Source organism: Vulpes lagopus, chromosome 4 (assembly GCF_018345385.1).
Source record: "Vulpes lagopus strain Blue_001 chromosome 4, ASM1834538v1, whole genome shotgun sequence".
Taxonomy (NCBI): domain Eukaryota; kingdom Metazoa; phylum Chordata; class Mammalia; order Carnivora; family Canidae; genus Vulpes; species Vulpes lagopus.
Window position 1 is genome coordinate 50,823,076 of NC_054827.1, and position 19,781 is coordinate 50,842,856.

Sequence of the window (19,781 nt, forward strand, 5' to 3'; positions counted from 1 at the left end):
TTCTGTGCAGACCGACTGCACTGTAGCCTCCCCAGCTCCTGCTTCGTAGAAAAGGCAAGATGCCCCTTGGCGAAGGGGGTGTGCACAGGCTGTGAGAAGGGGTGGCCCAGGCTCACCTTGAAGCCTGCAATTCTCAAGCTGGGCTGCGCATCGGAATCTTGTGGACCTTTTAAAAAGTCTAATCCTTTATTTTATTTTATTTTTTAAGATTTTATTTATTTGACAGAGAGAGAGAGAGAGAGAGCCAACAAGCAGGGGGAACAGCAGAGGGAGAGGGAGAAGCAGGCTCCCTGCTGAGCAGGGCTCGATCCCAGGACCCCAGGATCCTGCCCTGACCTGAAGGCAGATGCTCAACCGCTGCACCACCCAGGCGCCCCTTAATTCCTCTTTTAATCCTAGTAGTACATAAATACGGGTTCTTAAACACACGCGCGCATGTGGCTTTAGTAATACTAGTGTACACAGGATTAAACAGGTTTGGTCCCTCAGTGATCTAACTCCTGCTCCTTGGAGACACTGAGGTTTTTTATTTTTTTATTTTTCTTTATTAAGATTTTTATTCATTCATGAGAGACACACACACAGAGAGGCAGAGACACAGGCAGAGGGAGAAGCAGGCTCCGTGCAGGGAGCCCGACGTGGGACTCGATCCGGGTCTCCAGGGTCAGGCCCGGGGCTGAGGGCGGCGCTAAACCGCAGGGCCACCGGACTGCCCTGCTTCCGTATTTCTAAATAACATGCTGGCACTGCTGTTTCTTGCCCGGCCCCCCCAGGACAGGGCTGGGGGCTTCCCAGGGCCGCACATCGGAAGTTCCCGGCTCTTCCCCTTCCTCGCCACGTGATGCTGACCCACTCTGGGCTTCGGGGTGCACCAGCCCCTCACCGCGGCCGCCCGTGTCTTTCTACCTGCACAGGTGCTCCCCAGGGTCCCTGGCCCAGCCGCACACGGCCGGAGGCCTCCCGCAGGTGGAGGGGCCGCTGTCCCGCTTGCCGTGCCTGGGCTCGGCCCGTCCTGCCGGCGCAGCGCCGCGCGGGGTGCCGGGCGCCCAGGCCAGGTGCGGGGTGCAGCCCCGGGCGGTCACCGGGAGGGGCCGCTGGGCGAAAGCAGCCCTCCGGGCCACCCCGCGGCCACCCCGTCTGGCCTGGGAGCCCCGCCCGTGGGCAGAAGAGCTGCCTCCAGCCTCCCACGCTTTTTTTTTTTTTTTTTTAAGATTTTATTTATTCATGAGAGACACAGGCAGAGGGAGAAGCAGGCCTCGACCCCGGGGGCTCCAGGCTCAGGCCCTAAACCGGGGGGCCCCCTGGATCCCCACCTCCCACGCTTCTGATTTCCTTTGTTGCTGCAGCTCCCTGGGCTTCCCCTGCCTGGGCAGGGCCCCCCTCCGCATCTTCCCAGCCTCCAGCCTCAGCGGCTCAGAAGCCCCCCAGCACCGCCCTCACCCCCCGGGGGGCACCTCACATTTGCTGTCCCCCAGACACTGCTGGGATGTTGTCGCTGCCGCCCCAGGCGAAGCCTCACTCCCTGTGATCATGACAGCCAGGGGGCAGCACCCGTGGGTGCTGGGGTCTCCTGGGCCCCTGAGGCCAGGGGCTTGCACGAGTGACTAAGCAGGTGACGCAGAGGATAGGAAACGGCCACTTTAATGAGGGAGAAACATCGGCTCAAAATGCTAAGAAACCATCCCCGGGTAACTCAACAAATCTGCCTCAGAAGCTGGACACTGAGCTCAGGGCCTGGAAAGCCGCCCTGCCCTTGGACGTGACCTGCCCGCGTCAGGACCGGCCCCCCGGGCGTTGGGCAGGGAGACCTGGAAGCCTGGGTCCAGCAAGAGGCCGCCCCAGCCGGCCAGCTGGCTGCCCCCGGGCGCCGGCCCCCAGGTCACTTGGCCCCCTTGGCACAGACCCACGGTCTTGGCGAGGCGCAGTCCAGGGCCACGAGCTTGCCCTCCTCCAGGCCTCCACACTGGGGATCCAGCCGGTCCTCATCGTCCTCCGGGAGTCTGCGAGGGTGAGAAGAGGGGACGGGGCTCAGGATGACAGAGCCTGCTGGCCGCGTGGACGCTGCACGGGGCCGGGGGAGTCTGGAGAGGGCTCTGGGGCAGGGGCAGTGGTCACGAGGATGCCTATAGCTCAAGGGCACCACCCCAACGCCTCTGTGCAGCTCCCCTTATCTACGGAGCAGGGTGACAATCCTGCTTGGGTGGACACACTGTGCCCAAACAGGGATGGGGTGACCGAGACTAAACGAAACTAAGGCCCCAAGCCAGGTGGGGTGAGAAGGGTAGGCTGTCTCCCAAGAGGTACCCGAGGCTGGTGGGGGAACACATGGAGGATCACATCAACAGTGGGGCAGGTGTCCGCAGAGGGAAAGGCCTCCATCCCTTCTTTGGCATCTGCTGTGATGTCGGTCTGGTCATACCAGAGCCCGAGGGGCCACCCACCCAAGCACACAGTCACTCACAGCTGGGGCGATACTGGGGCCCCGTCGATCCAGTGCCAGCCGTGGCGGCCTCGCCGGGCTCCCACCCAGGAGTGCTTGCTGACTGGGTATCTGCTCAGGAAGTCCTGAAGGAGAAAAGCAGCTGGTCACCCCTCCTCCCACCTGGGGCTGTGTTGTCCCCCTCTCTGCCCTGCGTCCAGCAAGTTCCCAGCTCACACGCCAGGGAACTGCCTGCGCTCAACCCAGCTCTACCAGCACACCGGGAATTGGAAAGCCTTATCGGCTGCTTGCTGGGTGCCAGACACGATGCTTGGGCCTGGGGACCGGGGTGATCCCATCTCAGCCTCGAGGGAGACAGCTTGTTAACGCCGGTCCCCACCGAGCAGCGTGTGATGGGTACTGCGTGGACAGAGACGAGGGGAGAAAGCGCACCGGGTAAGCCGATAGCCAACAGCCTGCCTGGGCCGGAGGCGAGGGGCAGGGCTGCAGACGTGGCCTGAGCAGAGGGTCAGCAGTGCACTTGCCAGTTACAGCACAGTATTAGGCCTTTTCTTTATTTATTTTTTTAAGATTTTATTTATTCACGAGAGACAAAGAGGCAGAGACACAGGCAGAGGGAGAAGCAGGCTCCATGCAGGAAGCCCGATGCAGAACTCGACCCCAGGACCCTGGGATCACGCCCTGGGCCAAAGGCAGACGCTCAACCACTGAGCCACCCAGGTGCCCAATATTAGATCATTAAAAAAAAAAAAAAAAAAAAAAAAAAAAAAGACAAGTATGGAGACCGTGGAGCAGTAAGAGGAACATTATGGCACATAAAGGGTTACAGCCAATAAAAACGCTGAACCAGAGTTGTGGCATGATTACAGTGACGACAAAATGTGCTCGCACAAGAATGTGGACACACATGGAACAAAAACCAAAAAGTATGTTAGAGAGCTTCTAGAGATGACCTTTCTCTTAAATATTTGTCCTTGACATCATCTTGTTTTTAGCAACAAGTTAAAGCAGAAAACGGTATTTAAAAATGTTTAACTTGTAAAAAGATGAGTTGTGGGGCAGCAAAGCTGGGGCAGTTCCAGACCGCGACTTGCTGCCACAGCACAGGAGCCCTAACATCCTGGCTACCACTTGGACGAGTGATGCTGCTTTGGAGAATAAACCCAAGAACATAAAGGGGAGAAAATGAACTTACCCCAAGATAACACAGTGTTATCTAGAAAGAAAAAATGGAAACCACCCAAATGCTCAGGCCTCGAACTAACTGGGCAAATTACAAGATAGCAACACGACGGGAAGTCACATTGCTGATAAAGACGCCAAGCGGCATGTCGGTGAGGATGCGGAGAGAGGGGAACCCTCGTGCACTGTGGGTGGGAATGCAGGCTGGTGCGGCCGCCCTGGAGCACAGTGTGGAGGGGCCTCACGGAGTTAGAAATAGAGCTACCCTATGAGCCAGCAATGGCACTCCTGGGTGTTTACCCCAAAGATACAGATGCAGTGAAATGCTGGGACACCTGCACCCCAGTGTTTGTCAGCAATGTCCACTGTAGCCAACTATGGAAAGAGCCCAGATGTCCATTGACAGATGAAAAGATAAAGATGTGGTTTGTATATACAATGGAATATTACTCAGCCATTCAAAAAAGAAAAAAAAAAAAAGAAATCTTGCCATTTACAATGACGTGGATGGAACCAGAGGGCATTATGCTAAGCGAAGTCAGTCAGTTAAAGAAAGACAATTATTATATGATTTCACTTCCATGTGGGAGTTAAGAAACAAAACAGGATCACAGGGGAAGAGAGGAAGAAATGAAACCAAGATGAAACCAGAGAGGGAGACAAACCGTAAGAGACTCTTAATCATAGGAAACAGAGTTGCTTGCGGGGGGGCGGGGGGTGGTTGGGGTAACTGAGTGATGGGCATTAAGGAGGGCACGTGATGTGATGAGCACTGGGTGTTAGGTGCAACTGATGAATCACTGAACTCCACCTCTGAAACCAGTAATACGTTATATGTTAATTGAATTTAAATTTAAAAAAATTTTTAAAAGGTTTAAACAAAAGATTCCAAGTAACGTAGAAAATTTAAGAAAGTGTAAATAGATAATTACACTGAGTGAAGAAAAACGATCACACCAGCAAGTACACGTTGCTCACAACATCCAGAAGCCTCTATTCATGAGAAAGTTAGAAGTACGCCGGCCTAAGGGAGTTCAATGCACGCCCAGCTTTTCCCTAGAAAGCTGGGAAAGCCAAACCTCTAATATCTGTCCCTGGTTATCAGAAAGGAAGCACAAGTAATGACGGTCCCCTTGGTGCCACTCCTCACCGTCCCTTGGGTCTCCGTGCCAAGGTCCCTTCCTGCGGGGACACAGTGCTGACCCGTCTAGGGTGAGCTCCCCCCGCACCCCCAGGGCTGTGGCCGCCCTTGGGAGCTTGTGCACGAAGCCCACGGCCTGTCCCTCTCCCACATGGGGCAGTGACCGAGGTGAGGCTGGGGCGTCCTGTGCACCGCGGCGGTGACAGCCCTTTGCACAGCCAGCCAGTGCCCCGCAGCGGCCCCCTGCTCCCCGCCAGGACCCAGTGAGCGCTCAGGCCAAGTGTGGGTCCCATGTCCCGTCCTCAAGGGGCCACCGGCCAGGGAGCAGCAGAGGGAGACCCAGGAACCTTGGGCCGGGGGGCTGCTGAGCTCACCCCTTCCCAAAGGCCGGAGGGCAGGCCGAGCGTGGAGGCGGAGGCGGGGCCCGCGAGCAGGGCTGTGCAGGGGACCTGGGGGAGGCCGAGGGCCAGCGGCGGCAGGGTGGGCCAGCCCTGGGCAGGGGCTGCAGCAGAGCTGGGCGCCTGCCAGCAGCACCCTCCGCCTGGGAGCCCTGTTGCCTATGCAGGAAGGCAGAGCAGGGTCCGGGGCTTCTCCCTGGCCGGGCCACCCCGTATTCAAACCCCGGGTCTGGGCGGCCTTAGGCCAGCACCCAGGCTTTCCTCCAAGACAGGGCATGTCGGCTAGGAGGCCTGAGAGGGTGTGTAGAAAGCCAAGGGCCTGTGGTCCGCTCTCAGTAGTGGGCACCTGCCGCTCTGGGCCGGGGGCTGTGCACACACAGACGTGCCCAGCCTTGCCAAGGGCTCCTGCCTTCCAGCCATCTGTCCATCCTGGCCCCAGGCCGCCTGGCTGTCCCCCCCTACCTCCAGGCCCACTGATGGGAGGCATGGCCTGTCCCTGCCCACTCGCTCCTTCCACCCTCTTTCCTCCAACTCCATGGACTTACTCTCACGGCTGGCAGAAATGACGGCGTGGGAAAAGCATCATCCAGAGACCTAAATTCTAGAAATCTGTGAGTCATTTAGGGTTCCAAGAACTGCTCTGTCGTGATGCCACTGATGTCCCAGGCCATGAGAAGAATGTACTTAAAATCTCAAGTGGAGGGAAATTATCTGCTCTGCCTTCAAACATTTCTTTTTAAAAAATTGTAGTAAAAAAAAAATTGTGGTAAAATACCTATCATGGAATTCAGCACTTTAACCATTCTTAGGGGTACGGGTTGGTGGCATCAGGGCCAGCCACACTGTTGTGTGCCCATCACTGCCACTGCCTCCAGAACCCTTCCATCTGCTCAGACAGAAACCTCATGTGCACCCACCACTCCTGCGACCCCCAAGCATCCCTGCTTTCTGCCTTCATACGCTTCTACCTTAATATTTAAATGGCCAAGTTAATTTTCTTAATCCTATGATGAGCATTTCTTCGTGTTTTTTCCACCTTTCTGCAGTCGACATGTGTGGCTTCCAGTGTATGACACTTACGGTGGCTTCTTGTTCCTGCACCCTTGAAAACACAGCTGTTCTGGAACCAGTGGAGGGAGTCTGATGACACAGACAGCACTTAAAGGTTCTCGCTTTCTCTAACCCTGAGCAAAACCAGCTCTTGGGGGGAATGAGACCTGCTCCTCCGAGGGCTGTGCGTACCACTGGCACTGTGGTTTGTCCCTGGGAGTGTGTGTCCCAGCTCCCTCGGCCAGCCTGTCCTCAGCTGCTCCTCCCCACCCCCACCCCAGTGCCTCCTGGAGTGTCTGGCTCTCTTCCAGAGCTTGAAAGGATTCCAGAGTTCTACAGTCATCCTATTCCAGATTTTAACTGCCCAGGACTCAAATCTTCACCTTGATCGTTTTGCAAGGAGCTTACCCAGAGTTTTCTATATACTTACTTAAGTTCCAAATAATTGATCCTGTAATGCTTAGTTTTAAAGGAATTCTTCATCTCAAGCTTGCAGTTTGGATAGTTTAAGCCCATCACCCCCTTGGAAGACCCACCAGCCCACAGGGAGGTTTTTGCTCTGAGGGCTGAGGTCATTCTGGACTGAACCTGTGTACTTAGAGGCTAGAGGGCAGGGACAGGCTTTCTGAGGACACTTGCTGTGCTCAGTGGGTCCCTGCCAAGTTCGGCAACCCCCCAGCTCCCCTGCTGTCTAGGGACCCACCTCCCTTCCCATTCCCACTGGCCTTCACTTTGCAGATGCAACCAGGGGCCTGGTAAGGTTCCCCAGCCCTGCCCATTCTTAACTGGCAAACAAACAAACTTGGGGCCCTAGCAAAACCCTATATACTGATCTTCCTCAGGCTACCATCCCCCTGGCATTTCCTCCCAATTATACACAGCACACATTTACAGAACGTTTAGCACATTAAAAGAAATTAAAACAAAGAAAAAAATCACTCATAATCTTGGCCCGAGTGGTAACCAGGATTAGAATAATTAATATACATATTTCCTTTCCATGTGTTTTCTTTGCATGTATATTTTTACCATACTGAAATTGCAGATTTGATGTTTTTCAATCTACATCATAACTTTTTCATTTCCCCATGTTTTCTGAAACATAAGTGCTATTCCTGGTAATAAAATAAGCCACTGTAAACATTTTCTCCAGCACAGGTTTATATCCACCACCAGGGAACTCTCCCAGAAAGAAAAAGGCAGGAACCTCCTTCCCTACTGTACGGTGTAGAATAGCTTTGGGGTCAGGACTGAGCAAGAGCAGTCCAAGAAAACAGATATAAGAAATCCTAAGTAAAAATATTAACAAGTCAAATCCAGAAGTACTGGGGGAATAAAAAAATCATGGCTCGGTTAACTATTACAGGAGGCCTAGAATAAAAAAATAAAATCAATGTAATTCACATAAAAAGGAGTAAACAAAAAGGTATTCTCAGTAGACACACAAAAAAGCATCCAGTGAAATTAAACTTATTCATATTTAAAACTCTTAATAAAATAGTAATAGAAAGGAATTTCTTTTTTTTTTTAAGATTTTATGTATTTACTCATGAGAGAGACACACACACACACAGAGGCAGAGACACAGGCAGAGGGAGAAGCAGGCTCCATGCAGGGAGCCCAACACAGGACTCGATCCCGGGACTCCAGGATCACACCCTGGGCCAAAGGTGGCGCTAAACCGCTGAGCCACCTGGGCTGTCCAGGAGTTTCTTTAAATGATCACAAAGGGGAAAATAAAAGACAAGAATGGGAGAAGATGACAGCATATGAGTAATGTCAACAAAACTTTGGTAGCCAGACAACTGTAATCTGCTGAGCAGATCCAAGAAAGCTCGGTGGTTTTTCAAGGAAAAGGTAGAAAGGAAGCCAAGAAAGATGCCAGTTGGAATTGCAAAGCCCCCAAATGCTCACATATTAGAGGAAAGAGGTCCTTTTGGAGGTCAAGGTACAGGGAAAGGGCCTGGAAAGACAGCTCTAGTTAAAAGTCTATAAAGGGAGTAATTAAGTCCTCTCTGCTCCCCCTGCCCACAAAATCCACTCATGCCTCCCATACAGCCAGGGCACAGTAAACTTTGAGAGAAACCATAGGGGGCTGGGGAATCCAGAGCACCAGGTTTGGCTGAGGGTTAGAGATACTCACACTAAAAAGGGGGAGGAATTAAGTGCTTCCTCCTTACAACTGAAATCTTGGCTCTCTTTCTTCACGGCTCCTGGAATGCTGACATCTTAGCATCACTTAAAAGAAAAAAAAATTGAGCCCCAGCTATTCCTCCACTGCAAAGCCTGCCTCTAAGAAAGCCCAATGCATCCCCTCACCTCCACCTGGACATCCCCGACATAGAGCTTCCAATCTGTTCTTTAGTGTCTTCCTCTTGATTATGACAGCTAAGGATCATCAGATATTTTAGGAAATTTTCTAACATGAAAAGACAAAAAAACCCCACCCCACAACAACCCAATACATAGAATGAAAGGTAACTGCAGAAAAAACAGACATAATACAGAACGAATACAGAACGAATACAGAAATACAGAACGAATTTCAAAAACAAAGTTAGATATAAGTACTATCTATAAGGAGATGAGAGAGGATATCGCATCCTTGAATCGAACAGGGCACCAGAAACAAGGAACATCTGAAGAACCCAGAAGACTTCTCAAAATTACAAACAACGCAGAAGAAAAGGAAAAGGACTGACAAAGGGATATGACTGTTCAATATCAGAACAGAGGGGGAACAGAAGTGAAGGCCCTAAATGTGGGGGTGGGGGGCTAAGGAGGGAAAGGTCACATACAAAGGATCGGGGGATCAGACTTATTAAATGGTAAGATTGAACGCTGGAAAGTAATGGAGCGAATCTGGCACAATTCTTGGGGAAAACTATTTCTACCCCAGAATTCTATACCCAGCCAAGCTATCAGTCAAAAGAGCCTAGAATAAGAGTATCTTCAGATATGACAGGTCTCAAGAAATTTACCAGGCATGCGCTTTTTTTTCTAGGAAACTTACAGTGTATGTGCTCCACCAAGAAAAGGCTATAAACCAAGAAAAAGTCTTAAGGTGTAGGAAATGGGCATCCCACACAGGAAAGAGGCAAAAACATACCAAGGATGGAGACGAGATTCCAAGCCGACAGCTGTGTAGAAGGCCTAGTTAGAAACCAGTCCTGACTGGAGCCAAGAAAGGAGCACTCCAGGAGGCTGTCTGGCCAGCTACCTGACATGTTTTCTGTGGTTTTCTTGTTAATTTTAGGTCCAGGCTGCCCTGGCCCACCTTGACCTTCAGATCACATCTTCCTGTCATGTGCCCTGAGCACCACATACCTCTCCACAGGACAGATCAATATCATGATTGAACACCTATTTCTATTATTTCTTTATTTTTCTCTTTCTCTTTCTTTCTTTCTTTTTTTTTCTTTCTTTCTTTCTGACTTGATTCTTTGTCTGACAGAGAAAGAGAAAGCGCACAAGCACGAGGAGAGGCAGAAGGGGGCTTGATCCCACGACCCTGAGATCATGACCTGATCATGAACCAAAGGCAGATGCTTTACCGACTGAGCCCCTCAGCCAGGTGCCCCTCTCTGGTTTCTTGCTTAACGTCTGCCTCACTCACTGCTCTGTGAGCCGTGTGAGATGTAGGCTGGGGGATCTGGATCATCGCTGAATCCCCAGTGCCAAGCACGGCGTAGGTGCTCGATAAATATTTATGGAACCACTGACTGAGGGATTGCTCCCTGTTTACTGTGTGGCCACAGGCTGGGTGGGAGCATCCCTGCTCCCATCTGCCCAGCTCCACCTCTACTGCTTAGAATGAAGAGGAAGTTGAAGACCTTGGAGCCCTGATGTCCCGTCTTCCTGCATGTTGCTTTGTTTCCCCAGGCCTGGGTGATTTTTTCTGTAATGCGGAGTTGGACTAGATCTTCGCTAGGAATCTGTGCTCTATACCGATACCTCCAACCTCCCCCTGCCCACTGCTCCCTCCTCACCTGGGTGTGGCTCAGCAGTGGGAGGGTAGCATGGTGAGTCGAGCAGAAGGCCTGGCTGGCCTCCCAGGCCTGAGCTTCGGTGGAGAGGTAGTAGCAGTGCTCCTCAGACCACATCCAGCCCTGGGGGCAAGGCTGGCACCTGGCCCCTGCAAGCACACAGACCACTCTGAAGAGCCGAACGTACGCATGTTAAAAAAAAAAAAATCAAAATCTGACTACCGTATTGAGTGAGGGGGCAAATCTGGAGCATGGGGCTGGCAAGCCACGGGATGGCAAGCAGGGTGGGCAGAGCCCTGGGCAGGCTGTAGAGCCTGTGCAGTGCACCAAGGCCCCCGCCCCCGGGGAGGCCGCTGTCAACCTCTGCTTGTCAGGGCACTGGGCCATGTCCGGGGGAGACAGGAGCTCTCTCTCCTTCTCTTTGCTCACCGAGCCCCATGTCTTCATGTTACATCTGCCCAGTGGGGATGTCTTTTTCTAATTGTCACCAAGCCGCTATAAGGACTAGATGCCCTGGTGGTAGACAGAGGAGGACAGGAGAGGAGGCACCATACCTGCTCTAGAAGCCAGAGCCACAATGGCGACTGCGGACACGGCCAGAAACACAGCCATGACCGCCAGGGCCCAGCGCAGGGACTTCATGTACATAGGCAGCCCTGGGGGAGGGGACAACCAGGAGAGACAGGTTAGAGGGAGCCAGTCCCAACCACACCCAACTCAGAACCATGGTTGCCCATACACCAGCACCCCCCCACCCCCAGCCCAAGACACCATGAAAATCTACTCAATTCAGGCTAGACCTTCCTATTTGGGAGAAAAATGCTAGGAGATACTCGGCTTTTCAAATAACCAGAAGACCTGGGAGTCTGTTTCGAGAAAAAGAACAAACGATTGGCTGACAACCATCTGCTGAGCACTTGACATGCAGCAGACACAAGGAACAAACACCACCCAGGACAGGGCAAGGCCTCTGAACTCAAAACGGTGCCAGGAGATGAAGTTCCAAACAAGAGAGGATTGCAGGTCCAGTTTAAACTTCCATAGACCTGGGTTCAAGTCTTGACTCGATGGGGGCCTCCCCACACACGTTTTGGTGTTTGCCCTTTTTTTTTTAAAAAAAGATTTTATTAATTTATTCATGAGAGGCAGAGAGAGATTGAGAGAGAGACAGGCAGAGGGAGAAGCAGGCTCCATGCAGGGAGCCCGATGTGGGACTCGATCCCAGGTCTCCAGGATTGGGCCCTGGGCTGAAGGTGGCGCTAAACCGCTGAGCCACCTGGGCTGCCCTGGTGTTTGCCCCTTTTGACAGTGCAATCACCTGCCTCTTCTATCTCTCCAGATCACGGGGGGCCACTGTACATAGGCATCTGGCCGGGCGGGCTTTGCAGGTGGCAGAGCAGTAGACAGATGGCAGTCACTAGCCGCTCAAGGGCCTGGGGACCAGAGAGCTGGAATGAGGCTGCAGAGAGGAAAGGATCTCCAGAGACAGGCAGAAGGAAAGGCGCCGGTGAAGGCTCCGAGAGAGAACATACTCGAATGCCAGATGCTGCTCTGGTGATGGAGTGAGGAACCAGGAAGCCCAGAGGCGAGAACAAGGAGAAGAAAACACAGTAAATGGTTAATCCCGGCCATCGGCAGTTCTAAGCAGCTACCCACCCGGAAACATCTAAGGGAACCGAGCGCTTCTGAATTTGATCTCTACCAGGACACAGAAGCATGAAATCAATTAATGCAAGAGGAAGTCTATTTATTTACTTTTTTAAAAAAAGAATTTAAACTTATTTGAGAGAGAGAGAGAGAGAGAGAGCAGAGCACAAGCAGGGGGAGCGGCAGGCAGAGAAAGGGAGAAGCAGGCTGCCTGCTGAGCAGGGATTTTTTTTTTCCTCCTATGCAGGGCTCAATCCCAGGGCCCCAGGATCTTGACCTGGCCTAAGGCAGATGCTTAACTGACAGCCACCCAGGCGCCCCGAGGCCTCTCTTTAGATTCAGGTACAATTTAAATTTCCCAGACACTTGGCTGCCAGGGCATGTAGGACCCACATCTCAGGGATGAAGGCTGAGTATGCCACATATCCAGCGGAAGGGTCCCTAGAACTCAATCATCATGGTTTTGCCAAAGCCTGAAACAGCAGAAGTTACTTCTCCAGCAAACACTTTATTATTTTGAAAAGATTAATTCCATTCTTAAAACCACATGCATATTCATATATACCTTCACATGAATACATACAACACACACATCAAAAGAGCTGGGACACATTTCCAAGGTTTTTCATAAAACATGTTTTCAATCATAACTCAACTTTCAAAGCATAGGCACTTCTGAAGTCCCTGATTTCCCATTTTCATTAAAAAAAAAACACTTGCTTCAAAGACTGAACAGGGAAGTGTGTTATGCTGCTAGATGAAGAGTCACATTCCATCTGTGACCTTTTTGGAGTTTGTTGTTTTTTTTTTTAAATACATAATCGGTTTCTTTTTCTTTTTTTTTTTTTTTTTAAGATTTTATTTATTTATGAGACACACAGAGAGAGAGAGGCAGAGACACAGGCAGAGGGAGAAGAAGCAGGCAGGCTCCATGCAGGGAGTCTGGTGTGGGACTCGATCTCCAGTCTCCAGGATCAGGCCCTGGGCTGAAGGCAGGTGCTAAACCGCTGCGCCACCCAGGGATCCCGATAATTGGTTTCTTAAAGGGATTTGACCCAAATCTTCATCAACTGATACATGGATAAACAAAATGTGGTATATCCATCAGAATATTCAGCCATAAAAGGTAGGAAGTGCTGGTACATGTTGAAACGTGGCTGAACACTGAGAACTTTAGGCCTAAAAGAAGGCCTAAAGAAGCCTGTCACAAAAGGACACACATTATAGGAGTCTATTTATGGAGGTGTTCAGAATAGGCCAACCCATGGGGACAGGAAGTGCACAGATGGGTTGCCTGTGAGAGGTTGGGGGGTCGATGGCTAAAAGGTACAGCATTTTTTTTCAGGTTGTTGAAAACACACTGAACCCGATGAACACTGGGGATGATTGTGCACCTCTGTGTCTGTACTGCTGACCCCTGGATGCTACACTAGGAGGGGGTGCATTGTACCATTATATGAATTACAACTCGATGGAGCTGCTACCAAAAAAAGGGGATTTGAAATTGCTTGGAGTAAAAGATACAGGGAGGCCCAGGTGGTTCAGTGGTTAAGCGCCTGCCTTCAGCCCAGGGAGTGATCCCGGAGTCTGGGGATCGAGTCCCACATCGGGCTCCCTGCATGGAGCCTGATTCTCCTTCTCCCTCTGCCTGGGTCTCTGTCTCTCTGTGTCTCTAATGAATTTTTTTTTTTTAAAGCATTAAAATAAATAAATAAAAGATACATAGAAGTTGAGAGTCTTAAAATAAAAGCAGAACTAAAAGGCCTGGAGAAGAAAAGGAAAACAAATCTACCCATCACCTCGGTCAGTAGAATTACCGTGACCCGACACTGAACTCAGCCCTGGCCTTTCAGAAAAGAATGGATAAAAGAAATACAGTGGGTTAGGCAGCCCCACACACCTTGCCAACCTCCAGGCAGAGGAAGCCCCGCCTGCCCCCTTGCAAAAGCAATTCCGAATTTCACAGGGAGGCCAAGACATTCTCCTTACATAAGCATGGCAATACAGAGAAAGCTCGAGTCCCCTCTCAACCCTGTTTCTCCCCGCTTCCAATCTCCGTGGCTGCGAACACACCCGGTCCCACATGGGAAGAATAACACACATTCCCTATTCTCTCCAGCACCCTCCCTTCAGCCCCACTCTGGCTTCCACTCAATTTCCTTCCCAAATCTTGGAATGACATCCCTGATGTTACACCCTGTTTACTCTCCAGCTGCCAGTCCATCTTGAAATTTGCCACATTCTCTACCCGTGGCTGCAACACTGCTTCCTCTTAGTCAAATCCGGTGGCCCAGGGTGGAACCAGGTTTTGTAGGACTTAAAGGCTATTCAATGTGAGGGGAGGCATCTTAAAAAAAAATAATGGAAACTTCCAAATAAAAAGCTTGGCACGGGTGGACTCAGAGGGCTCGTGCCAGTGAGGGTCTGCTCTCGTGCCATCGCCTCCAGAGCAGTCTACCACAAACCCCTGCTCCTCCAGCTGGACCGGACCATGCTGGGCATCACCCTCCCATTTGGGTCCCATTTCCCCCATGCACCCAGCACTGAGCACATGCTTCCTGCCCAATCCCACCACGATTCTAACTACCTCTGGAGTTCCTAGGCCGCCCCACTTTCTCCGAAAGACACCTCCTCCCGGAGCCTCTGTTCTCCCTCTCAGCTCCAGAGTCCTCCCTGCCCATAGCCCTCCTGGCTCCATCGCAGGCTGACCTGTCCTTGGGCTGTTTTAGTCCTATGCGGTTGAATTTATTTTTTATTTTTTATATTTTTTTATTTTTTATTTTTATTTTTTAAAGATTTTATTTATTTATTCATGAGAGACACAGAGAGAGAAGCAGAGACACAGGCAGAGGGAGAAGCAGGCAGGCTCCATGCAGGGAGCCTGATGTGAGACTTGATCCCGGGACCCCAGGATCACGCCCTGGGCCGAAGGCTGCTCTAAACCACTGAGCCACCCAGGGATCCCCGAAATTTTTAAAAAATATTTTATTTATTTATTCATGAGAGACACAGAGAGAGGGGCAGAGACACAGGCAGAGGAAGAAGCAGGCTCCATGTAAGGATCCTGATGTGGGACTCGATCCCAGGAATCTGGAATCATGTCCTGAGCCACCCAGGTGTCCCCTAGGCGGTTGAATTAATCGGACACGGAGCTGTAGATGCATTGTGAAGAATCATGTCCTCCCCCCAAAGACACCCATGTCTTAAACCCCGTAACCTATGAGTAAGTTAGGTTACGTGGCAAAGGGGACTTAAGGTTCTGGTTGGAGTTAAGGTTGCTTATCAGAGATTTTTCCTGGATCTTCTGGGTAGGCCTCACAGGACCACAAGGGTCCTTATAAACAGAAGAGGGAGGCAGAAGAGGAGAGCCAGAGAGGGCAGGAGAAGGAATCAGCCAAACATTGCGGACTTTGAATATTCTGAGAGGCATGAACTATGGAATGCAGAGTCTTCCAGCTACAAAAGGCAAGGAAACAGAATCTCCCCCCAGAGCCCCCGGGAAGGAACACAGTGCTGCTGCCAACTTGGCTTTACACCCGTGAGCCCACATCAGCCTTCTGACCTACAGAAATGTGAGATGATAAATCTGCGTTGTTTAAAACCACAAAGTTTGTGGCAATTTGTTACGGCAGCGATAGAAAACACATCACCAGGGCGCCTGGGTGGCTCAGTGGGGTGAGCCTGCGACTCTTAGTTTTGGCTCAGGTCACGATCTCAGGGAGGTGAGATGGAGCCCCATGGGGGGCTCCACACTGGGCGTGCAGCCTGCTTAAGATTCTCTCTCCTTTTCCCTCTGCCTCTCTCTCGTCTTTAAAAATAAATAAAAATAAAAGGACACTATACCATCATTCAGAAAATGCGCTCACATCAAACCCTGCAAAAGCCCAAGTGATTCGTGTCTGCGAACGCCACACAAGACTAAGACACAGCAGAGACCCTGGGCTTTGCGGCCTGTCTGGCCTGGTCCTCCCCTCACCTGGCCCAGCTTCTGGCACTCTGTGTCCTGGCCTCTGTTCCCGAGGTTTCCAGGTAGAAGTGGCCTCCGCCACCCCCAAATCCCACTCATTTTCCACGCTTACTCGGAGAAGGCTGCCCATGGCTCCAAGTCCACCCACCGCTCCCTCCTGGCTCCTTGTCCAGGACTCCTTACCTCTTTTCCAGTCTCTTTTTCTCTCTCTTTGTTTTTTTAAGGGGAGAGGGGCAGGGGGAGAAAGAATCCTAAGCAGGCTCCACGCCCAGCAGAGAGCTGGGGAGGGGCTCGATCTCACGACCCTGAGCTCATGACCTGAGCTGAAGTCAAGACTCGAGGCAGAACCAAGTGAGCCCCCGGGCGCCCCTCCGGCCTCCTGGTTCCCCCAGCGCCCCCCTCCTCTGGCCCCCTCCACGCCACACCGCCCCCAGCAGCCTGGGCCCGAGCCCCCGCGCAGCAGCTAGTGATTCGGGGAGTGTCTGGGGCCAAAGGCTCCTCAACAGCCGTCGGGGGAAGACGGAGCCGGGGGTCTGCGAGAGGGCCGGGAGTCCGGGGCCCGGGTTCGCGCCCGGCCCCTGGAAACCTCCCCCCTCCTGCTCCACCGAGCACGCACACTCCGAGGGGAGGTGACAGTCCTCGCGGGGGGGGGGGGGGGGGGGCGGTGGAAAGAGATTTTAGCTGTTCATCGCCATGACGCAGTGCAGTTCCGGCGGTGCGGGCCAGGCGGACCCCGGGCAGCGGGGCGGGGCGCCGGGGGCCGCGGGGGGGGGGGGGGGGGGACGTCGGGGGGGCGGGGCGCCGGGGGCCGTCGGGGGGGGCGGGGTGCCATTGGGGGGCCGACGGGGGCGGGGCGCAGGGGGCCGCCGGGGGACGGGGCGCCGGGGCCGCCGGGGGCGGGGTGTGTGCGGGGCGCAGGGGGGCCGTCGGGGGGCGGGGCGCCGGGGGGGCCGTCGGGGGGGCGGGGCGCCGGGGGGGCCGTCGGGGGGCGGGGGCGCCGGGGGGGCCGTCGGGGGGCGGGGCGCCGGGGGCCGTCGGGGGGGGCGGGGTGCCATTGGGGGGCCGACGGGGGCGGGGCGCAGGGGGCCGCCGGGGGACGGGGGGCGGGGGCCGGGGGGCCGTCGGGGGCGGGGGGCGGGGCGCCGGGGGGGCCGTCGGGGGGCGGGGCGCCGGGGGGCCGTCGGGGGGCGGGGCGCCGGGGGGCCGTCGGGGGGCGGGGCGCGGGGGGCCGTCGGGGGACGCGGCGCCGGGGGGGCCGTCGGGGGGCGGGGCGCCGGGGGGCCGTCGGGGGGCGGGGCGCCGGGGGGGGGCCGTCGGGGGGCGGGGCGCGGGGGGGCCGTCGGGGGGCGGGGCGCAGGGGGGCCGTCGGGGGGCGGGGCGCGCTTACCTACGAGCTCCACCGCCCGGGGCAGCTTCTGGTCGGCGCCCGGCAGCAGCGCGGCGTCCTCTTTGCCGCGCGGCCCCGGCTCCCGGCAGCGGCCGCGGCCCGGGGGGGCGCCCGGGGGCTCGGCGTCGGGGCCGCGCTCGGGCCGGGCCGGCGGCCGCTGCAGGAGCGGGGGCGCGGGGAAGGCGCGGCGCGGGCAGGCGGGGGACTCGGGCACCGGCACGGTGAGGAAGCGCGTGGACGGCGCGGGCGAGGGCGCGCGGCTGCCCCCCGCCGCGCCCACGGACTTCACGCGCACGTCCACCTGCAGCTCCACCGGGGCCCAGACGCCCGGCGGCTCCCCCGGCACCGGCTCGGCCGCGGCGGGGCCGGGCGACGGCGGCTCGGAGCCCGCGGACGCCTGGCGGCGGAAGGCGCCGTAGCCCAGGCCGGGGGGCGGGAGCCGCAGGCGCGCGGGACGCGGCGACGGCACCTGCTTCCCGCCGGAGAGGTCCTGGGCCGCACCCGCCGCCTGCCTTGCGGCCCGGGCCGGACTCGGGCTGCTCTCGGGACTGTCGGGCCGTCGCTCCTCCGCGGGGACCTGCGGCGGCTCCGGCCCGGGCACCTGGCGCCCCAAGGGCTCCATTGGGAGCGCGGCCCCGGCTCGGTCTCCTCCGGCAGCCGCCTGGGCCCGCTCCATCCGGCGAGCGGAGCGGCCGAGAGATGCCGAGCGAGCGCACCTGAGCCCCGGAGCCAGTCAATTTCTCCTCCCGGGTCGGAATTGGTCCAGGCGGGTCAAGCTCCCAGGCCACGCCCCCCGCTTCCCCCGCCCACCCAAGGGCCCCCGCTGCGACGGGCCGGGCGGGCTCTGCTGGCCACGCCCCTCGGGCTCCCGGGGCCGCCCGCACCTGGCGGCGGGAGGGGGGAGGGCCGGAGGGGGGAGGGGGGAGGGCGGGCCGTCGGGGGTCACAGAACGGGAATCGGGCGCTTGCGGGCGAACCCAGAGCCCCGCCTGACTCCTTCCTCTTCTTTTGTCCCCAGCCCCACGGCCCTCTGCCATTTTGTTGATTTTGAGGGTTATAGCCTGAGAGCTGTTGGCCAAGTCTGTAACAGATCCTGGGACCTAAAAAAAAAAAAAAAAAGAAAATCAGCGGGTCCAAAAGAAATTGGGCGGCCTGAGGAACAGCAGCAGAGCTGGTTGTCCTGACCGTGCAGTGCAGAAGAGGCACCACAGCGGAGAGGCCTTCCCCACCCACAGAAGCTCTAGGGACAGCCACTCTTGGAGGCATGACTCCTATTACCCTAACTCACTAAAAACTCATTTTTAATGAGTTAGGGTAGTAGGGATAAATAAGCATGAAGATGTATTTTCACAGGGAGAGGAGCCTGGTGGCCAGTCAGCCTGATGTGGTGCAGGACAGGGTTCCCAAGCCTGCCTAGTGACCTGAATACCATTTAAAAGTACACATACTCCTGGTTGGGCTTCACCTGGACCTACTGCATCTCACAAGGGGATGAGGCCAGTGGTATTTTTAACAAGCACCCTAAGGTCGGATTGAAAACAACAGAAGACACTCTGTTAACTCTGAATTTCAGAAACACAATACTTTTTAGTATATCCCAAGCACTGTGTGTACTTCTATTTAAAAACTATTCATTGGGGGATCCCTGGGTGGCGCAGCGGTTTGGCGCCTGCCTTTGGCCCGGGGCGCGATCCTGGAGACCCGGGATCGAATCCCACATCGGGCTCCCGGTGCATGGAGCCTGCTTCTCCCTCTGCCTGTCTCTGCCTCTCTCTCTCTCTGTGTGTGACTATCATAAATAAATAAATAAAATCTTTAAAAAAAAAAACAAAAACTATTCATTGGGATCCCTTCGTGGCTCAGCGGTTTAGCGCCTGCGTTCGGCCCAGGGCGTAATCCAGTAGGCCGCGGATCAAGTCCCACATCAGGCTCCCTACATGGAGTCCTCTCTGCTTCTCCCTCTGTCTCTGTCTCTCATGAATAAATAAAATCTTTTAAAAAATTATTATCTGAACTTAAAATTCAATCTACCACCTATTAAGATATTTATTTTAGAGAGACAGAGAGTGGAGGAGGGGCAGAGAGAGGGAGAGAGAGAGAGAGAGAGAAGCAGACTCCCTGCTGAGCACAGAGCCCAAGGACATGAGGCTCGACCTCATGACCCAGAGATCATGAGCTGAGCTGAAATCAAGTCAGACACTTACCTGATTGAACCACCCAGGTGCCCCTGGCATCCTATATTTTTATTTGCTAAATCTGACCACCTTACCCCGAGGACTTCTATTGGATTGGTTTTAGGAGCAGCATTTGTTAAGACCATGGACTTGTTACTCCTAGGGGAGAAGGAAGGAAGGAGGACCGGGAGTTGGAATACTAGGAAAGGATGGCCCCTGAAGACAAGTAATTGCGAGAAAAAGTCCAGTGGAAAAAAAGTACTCTATGAAAATATGTTTCATCCCTTCAGAAATCTGGACTATATATTTAATGTGGGGACATATCCATGCATGAAAATACATTTTAAAGGTGTGAAATGATATGCATCAAAGTGATAATAATCGTGGATTCTGCTGCAGATTGGGGGGTT

General features: G+C 54.4%; 1 protein-coding gene across 2 annotated transcripts in view; it reads right to left on the reverse strand.

Moving 5' to 3' along the window:
- Positions 1–284: 284 nt before the first annotated feature.
- The window catches only part of KLRG2 (killer cell lectin like receptor G2), a 32,587-nt gene continuing 13,090 nt past the window's right edge, over positions 285–19,781 (reverse strand). For both annotated transcript variants that reach the window (XM_041751252.1, XM_041751253.1), the window contains exons 2-6: positions 17,199–18,297; positions 10,752–10,853; positions 10,201–10,346; positions 2,462–2,565; positions 285–2,000 (exon numbers count right to left, since the gene is read on the reverse strand). In XM_041751252.1, coding sequence (XP_041607186.1) covers positions 1,880–2,000; positions 2,462–2,565; positions 10,201–10,346; positions 10,752–10,853; positions 17,199–17,874 — 1,149 coding nt within the window. In that variant the 5' untranslated portion in view covers positions 17,875–18,297 and the 3' untranslated portion in view covers positions 285–1,879. The remainder of the gene's footprint in view (positions 2,001–2,461; positions 2,566–10,200; positions 10,347–10,751; positions 10,854–17,198; positions 18,298–19,781) is intronic.